Below are 22,132 nucleotides of genomic sequence, written 5' to 3'. Positions count from 1 at the left end.
AATTCTCAGTGTGAGCAATATCGCCCCAAAGTGGGTGAAGATTTGTTCTTGGGGGTGGGGGTGGGGTGAAAAAAATCGCACTGTTTCTCATATAAAGCACAGATATACATACAGTACATAAACAGATATACAATATATCTATGTATTAAAATTTCATAAGAGGGAGCTATTATGAAAAAAATGTCTAAAAAGGCTCCTTGATGGTGGTAAAAGGATGATAATTTTTTAAAAGTTTCACAAACTGAGCTAAAAATATTGCAATTATAGGGCTTCTAAAATTTAAAAATCAAGGGCTTTTTATTTTATTTTATTTTTTTTTTTTATTAATGTTATGATAGATTACAACCTTGTGAGATTTCAGTTGTACATTTTTGTTAGTCATGTTGTGGGTACACCACTTCCCCCTCCGTACCCTCCCCCCACCCCCCCATTTCCCTGGTAACCACCGATCAGATCTCCTTCTCAATATACTAATTTCCACCTATGAGTGGAGTCATATAGAGTTCGTCTTTCTCTGACTGACTTATTTCGCTTAACATAATGCCCTCGAGGTCCATCCACGTTGTTGTGAATGGGCCAATTTCGTCTTTTTTTATGGCTGAGTAGTATTCCATTGTGTATATATACCACATCTTCTTTATCCAATCATCAGTTTCTGGGCATGTAGGCTGGTTCCACGTCTTGGCTATTGTAAATAATGCTGCGATGAACCTAGGGGTGCAACGGACTAAAATCAAGGGCTTTTTAAAGGAGAGCGTTCCCTTAATTCTTTAGCCAACTAGTTAACAATTCAGACTTTTGATAATTAAGATTTTTCCATGTATTTTACATATAGGTATATGTTGTTGGAGGCTATGATGGGCAAAACAGACTTAGCAGCGTAGAATGTTATGATTCCTTTTCAAATCGATGGACTGAAGTTGCTCCCCTTAAGGAAGCAGTGAGTTCTCCTGCTGTGACTAGCTGTGTAGGCAAATTGTTTGTGATTGGTGGAGGACCTGATGATAATACTTGTTCTGATAAGGTAAGCCATGTTCTCTTATAGAAATTACCAATAAAATATGCAAGAAGAAAAATACTGGAGTCTTATCAAGTAGGTAGCTAGGTCCCTTAGTGTGAGGGGCCTTTTAAAAATTGTCTAGTACTTTATACTTTTGGGAGAAAATCAGTTTCAAGTTACTAAAGTGAGATCCTTCTGTAAAAAGCATGATCCAGTCTTTTTGAAATGAGACTAATCTCAATGTTGAGATCTTGTACTAAATAAATTGTTTTAAACCTTTTACTTCTATACTCTAGAGAATCAAAAAATTATTCACACAAAACACAGTTGGGAAGTAAATTAGCAAAGGGGAAGACACAGTAACAATTATACTGCTTCCAACTGGGTCATTTTCTGCATACTTAGAAGTATTTTTTAGAACAAAGAAGAGGAAAGGAAACCTCTGTAATGTAAATAGAGGATGGCTCAAAGTTGTTGCCATTCATCAAACTCCTGGGACAAAAGAACATGTGCTGTCCTGATACCTCAGAAAATACCATGTTTAGTCTGGAAACAAGTGTCTCATGCCTAACTCATTTAGCGGTAGTTAACTGAATTTTGTCAATCAGTTCATTGTTTCTCTAAATTAAATTTTAATATAATGTCAAATGTTACATATTTAGAATTCTTTATTTCAGAATGTCATAATTCAAAGCATGCTGAATTGAGATTTATTTGTGTTCTTTTGAAGAAAGGACTCCCTAAAAGTGTAAAGAAATTGTATTCAGATTGAGGCATAGTTATCCTATGTAAAACAATTTTTTAAAAATCTAGACTATTAATTTTAATGGACATAAGTAAAAACCTGGCAACCGTTCATCTTGGAAACAGTCTGTGTGTGTTACTCTATTCTGCTTGAAAGTACTAAATTTGCATTTCTTTTGAGAATTTCATAGTTCAGACATTTCACTATCAAGCTAACAACCTCCCTTAATTCTCTGAATTAATGGGGTTTGATTTTTAATCATGTTTCTATGTATTAGTAGGCTTTTTATTAAGTAAATTTGCATTTTTGTTTAGAAATTTTAATTAAATATTTCTGTATATCATTAGGTTCAATCTTATGATCCAGAAACCAATTCTTGGCTACTTCGTGCAGCTATCCCTATTGCCAAGAGGTGTATAACAGCTGTATCCTTAAACAACCTGATTTATGTTGCTGGTGGACTGACCAAGGCAATATACTGTTATGATCCAGTTGAAGATTACTGGATGCATGTACAGAATACATTCAGCCGACAGGTAATAACATAAAACAGTCCAAAAGAAAAGTCAATCTAGGAGGGACCAACTACATGACCATTATGAATATACTGTGATTTCACTATTAATATATTTCACATATACTTGAAATAATTTCATGATTTTTTAAAACTCCACATAAACTATATGGTATATCTGTCCTGAACTCCTTCTAAGGAATTGTTTTATTGAAATAACTTACTTTTTACCATCCCATGGTGAAGTAGCTGTTGCACTTGGCCTGTTGGTTTTTTTTCATTTGATCTTTTTCAGAATCCTACTCCAGTCCTTATCCCTCCCTTGCATATTTCAAAAGAGAAGAAATGCTCCCAAATTGGTTTCCGTTTTTTCCTGTGGTTAGAAGCTAGGTAATTTGTTGTTTTTTGTTATAAAAGAGATGGCTGTGCTCGGATCTTCTTCATCCACACACTCCACCTGTACTCCTACTCTCCCTCCAACCCCTGCCCCCAGATAGGCCCTTCCTCAGCCTTCTGATTCACGGTTCTAGCCTCCTTCCACCACCAAAATGCTTGATGGTTCTGATGCTGGAAATCTGGTTCTACCTCTACCACTCTAGAGATGTTGTACTCCAAAGGTCGTTACTAATGATCTCCTCAGTCTCATTTATCTTCTCTTATTTATCCACCCAACCCTTAAACATGGGTATTCCTTGAGCCTCTTTCCCCTGCCCTCTTCTCACTTTTTATTCTGTTATGAGTGATCGCATTTACTGCTCAGTACTGATGGCGTCAAGTCTTTATCTCCATTAAAGCCTCTCTCCTGTGCTCCAGACTCAAATTTCCAATTGCCTGTTTGATATTTTGCATGATGTTCCAAGACTTCAAACTTAAAACAGAATTCACCTTCTTCCTCAAACCTACTTTTTCTGTTCCCAAACAACCTAGTGACTGGAAAAACTCTGTTTCTCCCATACTCACACCCATACACTTCTGACACCAGATACATGGGTTTATTCCCACCTCAACCAATTCTCCGTCTCCACCTAGTGTTTTACAATTCAGTTCAGTTCTGACAGTATCTACCTGGAGTTAGTGTCACATTCCACAAGTTCAGGGCTCAGTCCCACAAGACTGCCACCACTTCAAATGCCGGTCACAAGTCCCAGCTTGTCTCCAGTACTTCTGACTGACTGGCTATCAATCAGGTTCCCACAACTTCCTCCGTGGGTTGGATAATTTGCTAGAAGAGCTCACAGAACTCACGGAAACACTTACTTCTGTTTACTGGTTTGTTATATAATAAGGATATTATAAAGGCTCCAGATGAACAGCCCGATGAAGAGGTACATAGGGTGAGGTCTGGAAGGGTCCCAAGCACAGGAGCTTCTGTCCTCGTGGAGTGGAGGTACACTACTCTCCCGACACATGGATGTGTTCGCCAACCTGGAAGCTCTCCAAATCCTCTACTTTTGGGATTTTTATGGAGGCCTCATCATGTAGACATGATCAGTTATTAAGTCAGTTTCCAACCCCTCTCCAGAAAATGAGGGATGGGGATGAATTATGGCTTGACCTTTCTGGTGACCACCTCCCATCCAGGAGCCCACCAAGAGTTGCCTCATTAGAACGAAAAACATTCCTATCACCTAGGAAATTCCATGGGATTTAGGAGCTCTCTGTCAGGAACTGGAGGCAGAAACCAATATATATTTTTTCTATTATTTCACACCTAGAAACTTAATTTCTTAGATTTTCCTTTCTTTTAAATTGAATAAATCCAGCATATCAGTTCTGTGTCCTCAGAGTTTCTCCTGTTCTTTTCCATTCCCATGGTTCCTGCTTTTGTTCAGGTTCTTATCTGTTCTTACCTAAACTAAAACAATAATATTCTAACTAGTGTTCCTTTCTCTAATGTCTTGCTTCTTTAACCCATTTTGCCACCAGTTATTTTCCAACAAATCTAATTATGTCTGTCCTCTGATTGGAAAAACATATGGAATGAAATCCAAAGCTTTTCCCACTTCATTCTAGGCCTTCTGTTGTCTGACCTCCGCCTGCCTTTTCAACTTCACTTTCTGCAGCTTTACCTCAATTACATTAAATATCTGCTCCTTGCATTTGCTATACAGATCATAAGTGTTCTTGCCTGGGTTCATGCTGTCCTCTTAGCCTCTGATGCCTTTTGTACCTTCTCTACGTGTAATTCTATTCATCTTCAAGGACCACTTCAGAGTTCGACAAAGTGAGGTTACCCTGCGTAAAGTTGATGTCTTTTTTTCTGATCTATCACTGCTCTTACACATCTATTATGGCAGCCATATATTCCCTTATGGGTATAAATGTTTATTTCTATACTGGAATTCAGTCTTCTTAAGGATACTATTTTTTATAATTCATCTCTTATGTATCTTCTGTTTCTTGGTGCTCAGTAAATATTTATTAAATAAACAAATAAGAGAGTGAAGTAACAGAGGGACCTGAGTTTAAGACAATCTTATCTGCCAGATATGTAAGAGATGTAGACTGTAAGGATAATGAATAGTGTTTGAGTAAGAGACACCATTTTTCTAAAGTTGTTGATATTGAGGTATAGTCTGCAATTAGTAATGTATTCAGAGCAACATTGCCTCAACTGATGAAAGGGACATAATAGGATCTTCAGCTTTATGGTACAGAGGGAATATAATCTTCTGTCCCTCTTGTATCACATTTAAGTAAAATGGACCACGTTTCTCTAGCTCAGTGGCATCTCCTAGAAATGACCATCTCAAACTCTGTAGAGGTGAGAGTGTACTCTACCACATAAGAACTCACGTTATGTTCACATTCACCATGTGACAAGTGCTTACTCTTACTTCTTATTTTGGGGGTTTTGTTGTTGTTATTGTTTTGGTGAGGAATATTGGCCCTGAGCTAACATCTGTTGCCAACCTTCGTCTTTTTGCTTGAGGAAGATTGTCCCTGAGCTAACATCTGTTGCAAAGCCTCCTCTTTTTGCCTGAGGAAGATTGTCACTGAGCTAACATCTGTGCCCATCTTTTTCTATTTTGTATGTGAGACGCCGCCACAGGATGGCCTGACGAGTGGTATGTAGGTCTGCACCTGGGATCCAAACCCACAAACCCTGGGCTGCTAAAGTGGAGCACTCAAACTTAACCACTATGCCACCAGGCCAGCCCCTAAATTTTTTAATCAAAGCTATTCTTTATTGGTTTATTACAGTGAATATTTTAAAGTAAAATGTATTTTCGCTAAGAATTACTGTACATTTAGAACTTGGCTATATTGTATAAAACAATAACAGAGCTTAGGAAGATAATTGCCAGCATGTAGCGTAATGCAGGGCATGCAATGAATATGTCTTTAACTAAATGACTGAGATAAAACTAAGAAAAAACAACAGGGTACATTTTTCCTAATTAAGTAGTGACTAACATTGACTTCAGAAATTTCAAGGAAAAACATTTAGATCAGAAGTATATTAAATGTATTATAACAAAGAGAAATCATTGAAGTCCATATCTAGTATTATATATCAGATCTCTTGAAGTAAAAAATACTGAGATTTCTGAGATTATCTTTTCTCCCCTGGCTCATTCTTACTGCCAGTACCTTTAATTGTATCTATGTATACATTATTGATAGGCAGTTTTTGAACCACCTGTAAGTATTTGCCTACCTTTTTAATGTTAATCAATGAAGAAACATAAATTAACTGTAATTTCATGGTAGACAGTTATTTGAGTCCAAGGCTATGTTTTTAAAATGCTTCGAATATTGAACAACAAAAAGGGGCTGAAAAAATGAGCTCTTTTTTTGCAGTCCTAATGGATCCAGCCTTTTTCTGTCTGACCCTCATCAATTTCCATGCCTCTTGACTTTGCATAATTCCTAAAAGCCACAACTTGCTATTTTAAACATATTTTGCCTTTTAACTTTCATCAGGAACATCTTTTAAAAAATTCGGGAATTTTTTTTTAAGTCAATGATGAAGATTTTTTTATCCTTGTTCAGTAGACCAGGTATTTAAAATGTCATTAAAGTTTAGAATGATGAATTAAAAGAAATCTGATTCTTTTTCTTCATTGTTGGCATTTTAACATTTAAGCATTATAAATAATAATTAAAGAGAGGATTTTAAAAAATAAATTAGGATTGTGTTTCATTTCAGTTTTGAAAAATAACATTAAAACTTGATGTGTTGATAGATTGTTTTTCTAGTAAGCTGCTATTACTCTTGAGATTCTCATAGAATGAAATAAACTACTATATCTGGTACAAGTGATTTCCTTATTTGAGTGAATAACTTTTTAAGGTTGCTTGCTTCATTTAATTCTGAGCATTATTATCTGAAATGATGTTAATAACAAGATCCTATAATTATATAGTTTAAGAATCATCATCAAAATGACTGTAAGGTTCAGTAGTGCGAGCTAGCTTGTACCTGAAAACGAGGGATTTTTTTTCTGTTTTATTTAGAACTTTTAGAATTTATAGAAAGAGCTTATTATGCCTTAGATGAAAAATGTTATAGTTTGGCACATAATTGGTACAATTCATGGGTGCTATGCTGCATAAAAGTTTGTCATTCATTAATGATAATGGACCAAGTAATTCTGGGTGTATATAAACTAATAGAGGCATTTTTAAGTACTAATTCTTTTAGACTTGAAGATACTGTCCTCTATTATATAAGTCAACCAAGTTTTAATTTCTTCTACAAGAGCAAAATTTATATATGGCAAATCTGGTCAAGTAGAAATGTTTATTTTACTCATTGGCAGAACCCATCTCACTGTTGGCTATGTGGAAACAGAATAATGATATGCAGTAACTTTCTGAATTAAAGTCAAATATAGATAGAAGAATATTTGACCTGCAGGATAACCAGATCCATCTAATAGACAATTTTAGTATAATTTCTTTCTTTGAAGAATCACTCTCATCCTTGCAAGACTATTTGTTTTATATATTATTGACAGAGAAGAGTAAAATTTAGCTAAGAATCCCATTGTGTGGAAAGTTAACTGTAAAATGTTATTTAGGGAGTTTCTGTGTCCCAGCCAAAGCCCCTAATGACAGTGCTTTGTTAATTTGGTTATAACTCTTTCTCTCATTCATTCATTCAATTTATGTGTAATCCCATATAATGAATAATGTTCCTACTCCTTGGTCATGTAATAGCCACTTTCTATAATAAAGAACCTTGCTGGAATAGAAGAAGCAAGCCAAGCTCTTCAAAGATGTTTTTGTTCAACTACCATTAAGTTAAAACCCTTCTCTCAGTCCCCCACACCCACTTCACCTCCTGCATCTTGACACCAATTACTAACATATATTCTCTTAACTCTTACTTCACCTATGCAGAATTATCTAGCACTCACACACAGAGCAGGAGTTGGGCAAAGGGGAGCTTGTTTCATGTCTCCGTTTTTTGGCTGTGTTAAAGTGTGTCTTATTTTACTTTTCAGTTTGCTACCAAATCCCTTACCTTCAACAGTTAATTTTTTTTTTTTTGTATGTATTTGGTTAAACAGGAAAACTGTGGTATGTCTGTGTGTAATGGTAAAATATATATCCTGGGTGGAAGACGGGAAAATGGAGAAGCCACAGACACTATTCTCTGTTATGATCCTGCAACAAGTATCATCACAGGGGTGGCTGCAATGCCCAGGCCAGTGTCCTATCATGGCTGTGTGACTATTCATAGATACAATGAGAAATGCTTTAAGCTCTAAAGCCAGGATACCTCACCCAAGAAGCCACACCCATCCAAGATGAGAGGTTTTAAAAACTCCAGAGTGGGAACTTGACATATCTCCGTTGTGCGATATGCACAAAAAAGTAAAAATAATAATTGTGGTGCCTTTATCCCCAAAATATCAATCTTTCAAACTGTAATAAAGCCTTTCCTGTAATTGAAAAAATTTTGTTGTTGTTGTTGAAGGTAATAGTGGTTGTTGCTTGGGCTTTGAGAGTGTATCTTTGTAAGTATTTGTAAGAAACCTATGTGGAGTAGGAAATAATGTCTGCCTGCATAACTTTTAGGAATTTGTGAATGGTCTCTTCATTTATGTATGTTTATCTGCAAGACTGTATATTTTTTATTTTGTCATATATATATATAGAAAATTTCCTGACTTAAGGCTTCATTTGGGTTGAATCACATAATGCTTAGAATGCTTAGAATGCATTCTAAGGGTGGCAAAATCAGTTTTAAAGATCTTTGTCACTAAAAATATATCCAAACGGATTAATTCTATTGGAGGTTTTTTTTCTGTAATTGATAAAAATGTAATGAACAATTTGAATATCATAAAATACTGAATTATTATGACTTCATTCTTAGAATTTCTATCTTATATATACTTTGGGAGGAGGTTGAGTAGAAGATACAAAAGCAAGTAAAATGAGGATTGGAATTACAGGTTAATTCCCAAGAAAGAAGTATTTCAGACCATTGGAGGGAAAATGACCCACTGTGGCTCTCAAAATCTTTATGTATCATCTCTAAATCCTCAGAGGAAGCACCTTTTCTTGAACTTGGCAGAAGAGTTGAAATCCGTTTTGCAGTATTGAGAAATACAGGGACAGATTTTCTCCCTAGTCCAGTAGAGGCTGACCTCATTAGTATGGTGTTTTGGGTGAGGACCTCTTCCCTGGTTATCCTACTTTCTTGTGAACAGCTAAGAATCCTGGGAATCTCTACTATTAAGTTGCCTTTAAAGGATAAAGCAGGGACCACCTATCTCCGTGGGTCCATTTTTCTAATTAGCAATCTGAAAAAACCAACAGGAGTGGTTGCAGTCTCCTAAGATAAATCTTTCATTCAGTACCCATTGTGTAAAGTATTGATCAACAGTCTCAAGCTTCTGTACAAGATTGCCTTTGTCTAGATTTTTCAACTCCAATTTATAAAGCTTACTAGTTTTCAGGGAGGAATGTCAAGTTTTTTTTCTAAGGCAAATGGAATGGCAGGAACTACAGGATAAGTGATTATTGTTATTCCTGGGTGGACAGATATAATTTACTACATTTGAGGGATGTTCCAGGTAGCCTGCTGTATTTCTACTTCCCAGGCAGTACTGTCGTCTCACATCATAATTACATACTCCTTGTCATAAGAGAGATGATGCAAATATGTGATTATAGCGTCACCAGATTCCTGTTAAAAACCAGAGTAGTAATCAAAAACCTAACACTGATAAACTACTCTTTTTTCTTATCTTAGAATGATACAGAGTTTTCAAATAAACCATCAGCTTTAATGCTTAGCTGGAATCTGAATTCTGAGGAAAACTCTAAAAAACTTACAAATTTTTAGGGAATTTTTATTTTTCAAATAATAATCTGAAATGATATGTACTTTTTTGTGATAATTATGAGAGGAATTCAGAAAACAATTTTTTATCATTTTAATTGAAAGACAATTGTAGGTACAATTGGAATACTTGTTTTAATTTTAGAATAAACATCTACTTCTGCATTATACCTTTTGTAGATAATGAACCTATTTAGTTCCGAAATTCATTGTGGTATGAGATAACGTTTGAGCAAAGTATTTTGTAAATGCTGAGGATTATACAAATGATACTTGTTATTTTCATGTATGTTTGTAAGATCATGCCCATCCATAAATACAGACACTTCACACAAAAAAATCTTTCTGAAGATAACTTGTATTCTAGTACTTTTGTCTATTGTAAAATTATTAACTATTTACTTGTATTTTGTTATACATTTCTTTTTAATATTCTTGTGTTTGTTGTGGTAAGTGTGAAATGAAATCCTGCAAGATAGAATTTGTTTAAACATAGACCTTATACCAACATTGTTTAATTTTTTTCTCTACATGATTTAAAACTGCATAAATTAAGTAGGCCATCAAGAACTTAGGTTGAATCCTATGAAATTAAAGTAGCAATTTTTAAAGCTACCCAACTGATATTTTAATTTCCTTTAATTACTTATCTTCCTTTACTGATTTTTGATAAATAATGGTGTTGGCCTTGATAAAATAGAAAAGAATTTCAGGGTATAAATAGTAGAGCAAAATGGATTTATCAACCAAATTGGTGTTAGATTATATTCATACTGTCATCACATAGTTGAGAAGATTTTCTTTTGATAGGTGATGCTCATCTAAGCCTTTGGGTTAGTATGTCTGTATATACATGTGTATATATGTAGCTAGATAGTATGGTTATGTACACAGATATATACAAACAGCAAGGATTTTATCAGTTTGTGATGATCAGAAAAAAAGCACATAAAGTAAAAATTAGTTGACCTTATTAAATTCAGTTCCAGAAGATTTTTTTATTTGGGCATTTCTAGAATACTTTTTTACATTTGAGAGTACATAATGACTGTTAATTAGTATAGGTTGGGTATAGTCAGAATCTATATGATACACACAGTTTTATAAGATCAGAAAACAAACTGGAGGTAGAGAGGAGTTTGCTGTACCCAGCTGTGATACCTCAGTGGGAAAGGGAATTCAAGGGTATGTTTTGTGGATCAACAGAAAAGTACAGTTTGGGGTTTGTTTTTTTGATGAACTTTAGTCCTTTTCATGTGTTCCTATATGTGAGTGAGCTATAAAGCGGTCTAATTTTTACAACAGAAGACCTTCCTTTTCTACTCTAATCTTCCCACTGACTTTACTACACAGGGATGAAATGGTAGCCTATTGGATTTTCAGTAACATTTTTTTTCCTAGATGACTGAAATATAGCTATTTACTCCATTTAAACCAGGTGTTAAGAAAAAATAATGTAAATACTCAGGGAGGGTATTAACTTGTCATTTTTGCGTATTTGGGATGTTTAAAGTGCCACAACTAAATAACCTTCAGTTCACGATTCTAGAGTAAATTTAATTTGGTGAAGGGGCTTCACACATGGCAGTGGTGGAACATTCATTTTTTTATATTTAGAAAGATGAAAATGTTTTATGGACTGATACATTTTCTCGTAGTGAATATGAATTGCTTATATATCTCTACTGTCATATACCCTTTTTGAAACTCAGGAAAGACAAAGGTTCAATGATACTACTTTTGTCAATATGCAAACCAGGTATGTTTTTTTCCTGTTGTCTGGATATGGCAATAGATTTTTTAAAAAGAATTGCTGTGAGAACCCATACATGAAAAGAGAGAGGTTGAGTTGTTTGTGTGCCTTTTGTCTTGAGATTTATACCTGGAAAAGACATCATCTACTCCAGACTGTATTTTCAAAGAGGAGAGATTGCTATTTATGTGGTGCCAAGTGATAAGATCATATCTCTTAAAGGCTTCCTATGGACTGCCTTTTTTAATAAACTCAAGACACTAGTTAACCTCAACATAATTTTGGCCTCATTAGAATTTGTTGTGCATTATATATTGAAAGTCAGGTTTACATCACCTCACCCCATTATTCTTTTCAGTTAAATAAATTCACCGTACCAAGGAGCCAGAACGGGGCAATTGGGTTGATGTGTAAGGCAGTAGGTTTGACGAGCTAGCTATACTTACTGTCACATCTAATATTAGGCACCAGAAACCACTTGAGCCAGAAGTGTGAACTGATAATTCCAGAGACATTTTCAACATACTTCAGACATTTTTAAATGTCTTTATGAGTGTTTTACATTTGTGTGATTTCCTTAGATATTAAATTTACTTAGTGCTAAAGGTGATCATCATAATTTTTTTAAAACAGTAGTCATAACTTATTTTATATATTGTTCCAAAGAAACAAATTTGTTTTAATGTTTTCAAAATAACTGCATCAGAATTTGTTTATGTGCCTTAAGTTCTCTAGTGCCGTTTTCACTTTTTTCAATCTAAATAAGGCTTACCTTAGGTAAGTTTCATTTTGTTTCCTATAGAGTAAACAAACTTCCCTCTTTAAATTGTTTAATGAGCACCAACCGGGTGGTTGCTTGGCAGAATGCAAACGTTAAAGAAAGGTTGTTGGGTGTTAGGAGTTTTATTATATTTTGGGTTTTGTTTGTTTTTGATACCAAGGTGCTTTTTAAGATATTCAGAAAAACATCTATCTTACATTGACTAAACCCTTGTAAACACCATTTGCAATATCTACATCTAATGTCGACTTAGTTTTGTTCCATTCTTATGTACTATTTCCTCTTCCCCTACAGGCCTTTTCATTTATCTTTCTTGAAAAAGTTCTTACTCTTCCCTTTCCCATCACCCCTCCCTGCAGCTTCTTTATTTAAATTTTTGTTGAGAGTTTCTGGAGCTATCTAAGACAACACAGTTACAGAGTTGAGCAAAAGTATAACATACTTTACAACTTGTACAGACTTGTGGCAGCCAAATGTCATTTGCTCTCAGTTAGAGGCTCCAGAGTCTTCACAGTGAAAAAAAAACGTGCTTTGTATTTCTTTGTTCTCAATTCAGTTGTAGCACATTAATCCTTATATGTCTTGTTTAAATAGACTTTGTGCATAGTTTTAATTTTTTAAAAGTTGTATCTAATAAAATGTCTTTTAACCATTATTACTTGACTGTATGGTTGTATTAAATTTTGTTTACCAAAAAATTGTTGTTTTGTTTTATTTTAAATATATCCAAGTAGTTGTGCAAAAAAGGATGGGGGAAAAATACATATAAATACATGTGTGTATTTACTGGTATATAAAGTAACTAGAAGGATAAACAAGAAACTAACAACATTGTGTCCGAGGAAAGGAAATGGTGGCTGAGGGATAAGAAAAAGGAAACTTCACTGCATGCTCATAATTAGATGTGATTATATATAAATATGTATATAATCAGTTTTTTAGTCTGAACCACGTGGAAGTGTTACCTATTCAAAAAAAAATTTTTTAAGTACCAGAAAGTGATCCATAACCTTGGCATTCTAGTGTTCTTTTGATTTGGTTCTCAAAAGTACCCCTACGGTAATATTGAGAGTGAAGAACTTAAGAAATTTCATTTTGGGTGTCAGAGAGAGGGCCTGTTAATTACTGGAGAGGCAATGTCTGATTTTACATTAGCAAAAGTAAAATTCTGAAAAGACAGACGTTACAGAAGCACATGCAATGTTTAGCTTTCTATGCTTTGTTTTAAAATTGTGCCATCAAAATAAAATGGAAAGTTGGAGTGCTTCTTAAATAACAAATGTTAAAGGTGTTTTCATTTGGCTTCATTCCTCTGTAGCCACACCTGGAAAGTGCATGGGCTTCATAAAACCTAATGCCAACCAGTGGTCTGCCATAAAGCCATTTAACCTCTCCAGGCCATACTTTCCTCATTCTAGGACATACAGTCAAAATACTCACCTTACAGGCTTGTTCTAAGGACATGAGATACTGGGGATGTTTTGGAAGGGTCAACACAGTTCCTTCTCCATGCAGCTGGTTCAGAACAAAAATGCAACATGCAATAGCAGGGGAGGAGTTGAAAGAATTAAAAGTATTTGTTGGCGTGGGGCTGGCCCAGTGGTGCAGCGGTTGAGTTCACACATTCCACTTTGGGGGCCCGGGGTTCGCTGGTTTGGATCCTGGGTGCAGACATGGCACCGATTGGCAAGCCATGGTGTGGCAGGTGTCCCACACATAAAAAAAAAAAGTAGAGGAAGATGGGCACGGATGTTAGCTCAGGACCAGTCTTCCTCAGCAAAAAGAGGAGGATTGGCAGCAGATGGTAGCTCAGGGCTAATCTTCCTCAAAAAGAAAAAGTATTTGTTGACTTATATGGAGAACCATGGACCATGGGTAAAGAATAGAAGCCTCTTGTACTTTAAATTTTGTCTTTAAAAAATCACCTGCACTCTTAATGGAATGAAGGAAAAAGTGAGCTAAACCTGCCTTCTGCTTCTCTGCTATTTATTAACTGTTAGTGGAGATTGAGAAAACAGAAAAGGCTGGTTTCCTTCTAATTACGTTGGAGTCTTTTTTGTTTTCTATATTTTATGATGTTTTGACATCTTTAGGGGACCTTGCTGGGTGGGGGGAGACTGCCCCTCCCAGGACTAGCTAATTTCTAGAGACAGTCAGTTTGTCAGTGAGCCCACATTTTGTATATAAACCAAGCAACCCCTTGTCCATACCCCCAACCACCTCCTTTACACACCAAACCAATATTTCCCCTGCCTTAAATCACCCAGGGGCCGGGTACTAGATGACTAAGAACAGCCCCTATGTCCCAAAGCCTGCCAGAATTATTCAAACTAACCAATCCTAGAACAATCGCTTGTTCATTTTTGTCTTCCAATACCTTACTCATCACAGAGGTGCTTAATATTCTAGTGAACAAAAGCACCAATTCTGGTTTTTATAGCTATACAAAAGGCTGTTGAAAATAGACCTTAAGACAGGATTTTTGAGCCATAGTTTGATAAACATGATAATTGAAACATACGTACAATAACCAAAGTGCTAGAGAGGAATCAAAGAGTCAAGGCTTAGAGCACTCATATCTTTTTATTTAGAGGAAATGTGATAAAGGGAGGCATCTTGCCCAAATGGAAAGAGGAAAAGATCACATTAACACACAAACTCCATTCTACTGAGATTTGGTGGGTGATACCAATGACAGTAAAGCTTTATGGGAATTCAGTGCCCGCAGGTGGGTAAACAGAGGAGGCAAAATAGTAATATTTCTCCGAGAAGCTTTCTAGCAAGGTGCGGCAGCCTGACCTCCAACTACAGGGAGCATAAGTGACCAATAAAGCCCCAGGTGTTAGCTTCAAAATCCATCTTGCATTTGCACTGAGGCCACGCCTCCCACCAGCTTCTCCCAGCCAATGACCCATGGCAGGGATACCAAGGCACACCTGTTCCTGGGAGACCAGTCTCTTCTGATGGTGGATTTTGGCTCCAAGACTCTCCTGCTTTGTCCACCCTCATTAGACCACATGGCAACGGAGGATGCTTCTATCCAATCCTGCCCTATCTCCTTCACTTGCTTTTAGGACCTAATGGCTCTCCCAGCCTTCTCTGGCTCTCTCCCTCCATGTTGTCCCTCACAGGGCATTACTTTGCACATTTTTATTAAAATCCTTACATGTTTGATCTCATCTTGCCATCTGCTTCTCAGAGGACACAGGACTAGCACACATGGCAACATAAAGAAAAAGCCCTTGGGAATCATTGCCTTAATGATAAAGTTAACACTGTGGAGCCTTCCACTAAACCTGCTTTTCTGAAAAGTCCTACTTACTACCCTTACACTAGTCTTGGTAGCAACATAATGTGAAAATAGGTTTTGAACTCAACTATGTTCAAATGCCAGCTTTAACATTTACTACCTGTGTGTCTTTGGGCAAGATATTTAACCTTTCTGAGCTTCCGTTTCCCCTCTTCCCACTTGGGCTAGTTGTGAGGATTGAAGTAGAATGCAAAAGCACTCAGCACACTACTTGGCAATGGTGCTTAATCGGGAATGATAGTTAATAACAGATTTAATTCATTCATTTATTTATTTGGCAAATATTGGAGTCCTTAACGTGGATCAGGCAGAACGTTTCCTGCTGGGATTGCAATAACGAATATGACAGTCCCTGTCCTCAAAGTTTGTTGACTGGTGGGAGAAGCAGACGTGTGAACAGATAAATTCTATATAGTGTGATAGAGGAAGTCATAGGCATGGCAAGTACTAAGAACTGTGTAAACGGGAAGAAAGAATCACCGTTTTCTATAGTAAAGAGATTTTATGGTCTTTTCTTTCCAATTGTCGCCAAGCATTGGGCAAGGAGCTGTGGGATTAATACATAAATGAGATAGGCCCTGTCTTCTGAAGCCTTCTATCAAGTCAGGAAATACAGAGCAATCAGGGAAGGGCTGCTTGCTGAGACATAGGAATAACGTTACCCTAATGTCCTAGTTTGTTGTGTTTTCCACTTCTCAGCTGTGACTTCCTTATACCTATCATTCACAATGTTGTTTATTAGCAAATTTGACATCCGACTCTCAGTCTTGCTCTTTAATTTTGATTTCTGCCGCTATCCTGGGTCATTTCAGCATATGGGATCCATCCCTTTTGCTCTAGCCTCACATTATTTTGACCTCTAATCAACAGATCTTCATCCCTACTCACTGCAGTAACACACAAGGCCATGCCTTAATCCTTTTATCACCCGGAATTACTCTTCCTATGAAACCTTAAACTCTAAAGCCTTTCTGTCTTTTATCACAGCCTTCTTTCCTTCTGTCTCTCTCATTCCATGACTTTCCTTGTGACCTATTCCAGATCTGCAACCTTCTAACATCCCTTCATGCAGGCCCCTGGCTTACCCATTATCCTTCCCAGCCTGCATTCTATAATTGTGATGTCATTCCAACCTCTCACCAGCACTCAAAATTTGCTCACCCTTTTGCTCTCTCATTCCACTTACTCTCCTACTGACACACATGTGTCAGCCCAATTGCTGGCCTTCTCTACTCCTACTGCCAAGCTCCTTAGCACTGGTCGAGAAAATCAATTAGCTGCAAAGTGATACCTCTAAAATTTTGTGATCTCCAACCTCAACTGGGCAAGATATTCTTGGCAAGCCTTCAATATATACCCACTCTCTCCTTTTCCATTTGTCTGTAACAGCTCATTTACCACTCTTCTGGAGTACTCCACTGTCTTCTCTGTGGTTCTCTGCAGTTGAGCTTGCCTCTCCTTCAAAGACTTATAGAACATGAGGCAGAATCTCTCTCAGCATCTTGCCCACCCATACTTATTTCCTAGCCTCTCTCTTCTTCATGATAGAGGCGTCCCATCTCCATGTGAACTCTGAATTGCACTCATCCAGCATCTTAAGGACTTCGCTCTGTCTTCCTCTCTGATTTTCAACCTCTCTCTCTATGAGCAGTTTCCCATAGCATTTAAACATACTCTAGCCTCTCCCATCTTTAAAAGCCTGCCTGCAGCCCTAAGTTCCCTTCTAACCCCACCCTCTTTTTGAAAAGTCTCTTCTTTGTCTCATTTCTTAATACACTGCAATCTGGCTCACATACTCACACTGCTACAGAAATCACACTTGCCAAGAGGGCCGATTACATCTTTGTTGCTAAATCCAAAGTCCTTATCTTATTTAACTCCCTACAAATTTGATGCCCTTGATTACATTTTTCCTGTCTTGGCTATAGTCACATTTTTCCTTTTACTTCTCTTTCATGAGCTCTTCCTCCACCTCTGCCCTAAGTCCTCATCATCAGACTTTCTTCTTACCCTGCAGATATTTATCCTGGGTAACCTTATCCACTTTTGTATGGCTCCAGTTATGACTGTATTTGATGACTCCTAAATCTAAATGCTCAGTCAAAATATTTATATCCAAATGTCTTCTAGAAGTTTTCATCTGAGTCCTTTATATGGGACCTGAAACTCCAAAACATCTTTCTCCAAAAATGCTCATTCATCTTTTATTCCTTCTTCTGCATAATAGCAACAAAATTGACCGCTTATTAAAACCAGAAATCTAGGAGTAATTTTATCTGTTATTCTATCATGCATTCAAATATTTACTGAGTACCTACCTTGTACCAGGAACTCTTCCTCTTTGACACCTAAATCAATCAATCTATCTATCTATCTGATCTTTCCATCCTCCCTACCAATGCCGTAGTTCAGGCCCTCTTCATCTCTTGTGTGGAAGAGCCTCCTAAGTAGTTTGCGTAAGATCAAAGTTCCCTGGTGGCATGCAACTGAAACCAACTCTATCTGAATAGGGAATTTATTGGAAGGTAGCAGAGGCTCACAGAATTGATGAGAGAGCCAAGTATCAGACCTAGAAAACAGGCAGAAACTGGGGCAACTCCGGAGAACCATGAAGAAGGACGCAGAACAATGATCTATAAGCAGAAATAATCTGGACAGAACATCCCTGGCCCATCAACCGTAATGGCTGATGAATTTATCTTTATCTCACTTACTCTTTGATTGAAATCCGTGGTAGAAATAATCAATTGGTTGACGCTAGTTCACCTAGCTGGCTGCTAAGGGCCAGGGAGAGAGATCTAAATTGGCTAGGGAGAGGAAGTTTTGGCTTCTTGCCAAAATAAATACAATATGGAATTCTCCAAATCTTGGGTGGGGAGGCTGGCTGGGGACAGGTGCTCCATGGGCTTACCCATCTCTGCCTTGGCTTCCTTCTCCTGGAATGCCTGGCCTTCAGCAATCTCCTCCACATTCTCTGAGAGAGCTAGGATTCAGTCCCTCAGGGCAGCATCCATGCCACCTTCTTCCAGCCCCAGTCTGAGTTAGATCAGCTTCTGCATGCCCCCAGTATCCCCTGTATGTACTTCTGTCAGAGTACTTTTTTGTTTACTTGACTCTTTACCTCCATCTCCCAGATCATGGATTCTTCAAAATCAGCAACCATTTCTTATTTGATGAGGTCCAAGAATCTAGGCAAGAATCCAGGGAAAAGCACCAGCTGGAGTAAGATGCCTTAGTGGATAGTTTTGGAAAGCCTGGGGTCACTGGAATGTGAAAGCAGAGAGAAAATAGCTAGAAGGTAAAGTGCCAATGACAAATGGCCTATTTTGAATTTGCCTAGAACTTAAAAATCTCATTAATATATGTTAAATCATATTTTTAATTATTTCCTAGCATCTTACATAACACATAGTGACTTTCTCTGACCTTATCATTAGGTTTTGGGTTTCTGTCTAAATTTAGGTTCACTAGCAACCCTCTCCTCCTGCTGAGCCCAGGTCAAATGCTACCTCATCTATGAAGCCTTTCCTGATTTACCAAATGGATTTATTTTTCTTTCCTTGAGGGCAAGGACCAAGTCTGTCTTTTTTTTCTTTTAAGGAAGATTAGCCCTGAGCTAACAGCTGCTGCCAATCCTCCTCTTTTTGCTGAGGAAGACTGGCCCTGAGCTAACATCCATGCCCATCTTCCTCTACTTTATATGTGGGATGCCTACCACAGCATGGCTTGCCAAGTGGTGCCGTGTCCGCACCCGGGATCCGAACCAGCAAACCCCGGGCCACCGAAGCAGAACATGTGCACTTAACTGCCGCGCCACCGGGCCGGCCCCCAAGTCTGTCTTGTTAACCTAACTCTACACCCCCAGGACTAGCAAAGTGCCTGGCACAGAGTAGGTAATGAAGATTTATTTGACTGATAATCACTATGGGAAGCAGAAGGGGTATGTTGAAAAACAAAGGAATAGGGAAGTTATAAAGCCTCCAAAGTTCTTTAGTGATCCCTGGTTTGGTTCACAGCTACTTCCTCTCTCTTATGCTAACTGGCAGTTCTAGTGGATTGCTACCCAATCTTTTATTCCTGACTTACTCCGCTACTGCTATCCCTAACACCCAGCTGTACCCCTACCCTACATCTGCAATGATCCCATTTTTATCAAAATGTACATAAATTACTTCCAGCATTGTGGTGTGAAGAGTTCCACAGATCCATGCCCCAGCAAAACAACTGTAACTGGTGGAAATTATTTTTTAAAAACAACATGTAAAATCTCTAGAAATTGTCCTAAGGGAAAATGATAAGTGAAGAAATATTTGTTCGAGAAAATCTACTAAAATTTAGTCAGAACAGAGTCTGTAGCACTTAAGTCACTATACGCTCTCTACCTCGCCCTCCCCCTCAACTCAATATGACAGAAACTACACTCCAAGTGAGTGTGGTCAAGAAGATGTTGCTCCCCCCAGCTCCAAGTCAAGATAGCTCCCTGGGATGGGCAGGCCACCAGCATTTCTGATCCCCCTCAGCTTTGTGTGGCCTAAGCTAATTTCCAGGCGTTTACCACTAAGAGGTCCAGGTACCCTTCCTCCGCCCAGCCCCTACTCGTATGGCAGAGGTTCCGTATCAAAAAAGGCAAGCTGAGCAAACCAGAGGCTACCCCCCCAGCCCAGAACTCTGCCTGTAAAGCTGACTGACTTTATTTTAAACAGAGTGTGGGGAAATTCAAGCCTGAGGGAGCTCTTGAAAACACGGTGGTAGGCAATTCAGAGGAGGCTGGTAGCTCCAGGAGATTACAGATGACATTGCAGCCCAGCTACTTTACCAGTGAGAACCAGGGAAAGAGACAGCTAAGAAGACTCCTCCCACAATCAGAACAAACCTCAAAGACTGGCCTCAAAAGACTAATCCTGCAAAGGAGTCAAAATTAAATTGGATTCATGAAAATTAAAAACTTCTGTGCATCAAAGGATGCATCAAGAAGCTGAAAAGGCCACCCACAGAATAGGAGAAAATATTCGTGAATTTACTGTTATCTGATAAGGGAGCTGTATCTAGAATAGTGTACTAGTTTCCTGGGATTGCAAGAATAAAGTACCAGTGACTGGGTGGCTCAAACAACAGAAATGTGTTGTCTCACAGTCTGGAGGATAGAAGTCTGAGATCAAGGTGTCAGCAGGGTTGATTTCTTCTGGGGGCTAGGAGGGAGAATCTGTTCCGTGCCTCTCATCTAGCTTCTGGTGTTTTCTGGCAATCTCTAGCCTTCCTTGGCTTCTGCTGCATCACCCTGATCTCTGTCTTCATCTGCACATGGTGTTCTTCCTGTGTGCATGTCTCTCTATGTCCAAGTTTTCCCCTTTTAACAAGGACACCAGTCATAATGGATCGGGGCCCACCCTAGGACCTCAGTTTAACTTGGTTACATCTGTAAAGATTCTATCTCCAAATAAAGTCACATTCTGAAGTATTGGGGGTTAGGACTCCAACGTATCTTTTGGGACAGGGGACACAATTCAACCCATAACATATGCAGAACTCTTACAACTCAATAAAAGAATACAATAAATAACCCAGTTAAAAAATGGACAAAAGGGGCCGGCCCGGTGTGCAGTAGTTAAGTGCACACGTTCCACTTTGGCGGCCCGGGGTTCGCCCGTTTGGATCCTGGGTACAGACATGGCATCGCTTGGCAAGCCATGCTGTGGTAGGCGTCCCACATATAAAGTAGAGAAAGATGGGCACGGATGTTAGCTCAGGGCCAGCCTTCCTCAGCAAAAAGAGGAGGATTGGCAGCCGTTAGCTCAGGGCTAATCTTCCTTTAAAAAAAAAAAAAGAAAATGGACAAAAGATCTGAGTAGACATTTCTCCAAAGAAGATAGATGAATGGCTAATAAGTGCTTGAAAAGCTGCTCAACATCATTAATTATTAGGGAAATACAAATCAAAATCACAATAAGATATCACTTCATACCCACTAGGATGGTATAATCAAAAGACCAGATAATAAGAAATGTTGGCAAGGATGTGGAGAAAATGGAATCCTTATATACTGCTGCTGAGAATTTAAAATGCTACAGCTGCTTTGGAAAATAGTCTGGCAGTTCTTCAAAAAAATTAAACACAGAGTTACCATACGACCCAGCAATTCCAATCCTAGGTGTATAACCAAGAGAAATGAAATATATGTCTATACAAAACTTCTACATCAATGTTCATAACAGCATTATGTATAAAAGCCAAAAGGTGAAAGCAACTCAAATGTCTATCAACGGATGAATGGATCAATAAAAAGTGGTATATCATCCAATAGAATTTCTTCAGCAATAAAAAGGAGCAGGGCACTGATACATGCTCCAACATAGCTGAATTTTAAAAACATGATGCTAAGTGAAAGAGGCCAGTCACAAAAGGCCACTTATTGTATGATTCCATTTATATGAAGCATCCAGAATAGGGAAATCTATAGCAATAGAAGGTAGTTTGGTGGTTGCTAGAGTTGGAGGGGCTGGGGGAAAGTGGAGAGTGACTGCTGATGGGTATGCTGTCTGTTTTGGGGGTGATGAAATGTTTTCAAATTGATTGTGGTGATGATTGCACAATTCTGTGAATATACAAAAAACCATTGAATTGTACCCTTTAAATAGGTTAATTTTACGGTGTATGAATTGTATCTCAATAAAGCTGTTTTATCTTTTAAACTCACATAAACTTTTTCCTTCAAGAAGCCTATCCTAT

At 37.8% G+C, this 22,132-nt stretch overlaps 1 protein-coding gene across 10 annotated transcripts in view; it reads left to right on the top strand.

Moving 5' to 3' along the window:
* Positions 1-12,751, top strand: part of KLHL24 (kelch like family member 24) — a 40,853-nt gene extending 28,102 nt beyond the window's left edge. For 8 of the 10 annotated variants that reach the window (XM_070509339.1, XM_070509345.1, XM_070509338.1 and 5 more), the window contains 3 exons: positions 836-1,024; positions 2,093-2,281; positions 7,779-12,751. In XM_070509339.1, coding sequence (XP_070365440.1) covers positions 836-1,024; positions 2,093-2,281; positions 7,779-7,979 — 579 coding nt within the window. In that variant the 3' untranslated portion in view covers positions 7,980-12,751. Of the gene's footprint in view, positions 1-835; positions 1,025-2,092; positions 2,282-2,554; positions 2,777-7,778 lie in introns of those variants that run through there. The other 2 variants (XM_070509343.1, XM_070509342.1) reach the window with 1 other exon arrangement.
* Positions 12,752-22,132: the final 9,381 nt, after the last annotated feature.

Source organism: Equus asinus, chromosome 5 (assembly GCF_041296235.1).
Source record: "Equus asinus isolate D_3611 breed Donkey chromosome 5, EquAss-T2T_v2, whole genome shotgun sequence".
Classification (NCBI taxonomy): Eukaryota; Metazoa; Chordata; class Mammalia; order Perissodactyla; family Equidae; genus Equus; species Equus asinus.
Note: the sequence above shows the minus strand (reverse complement) of the source record. Positions and strands in the feature narration are given on the sequence as shown.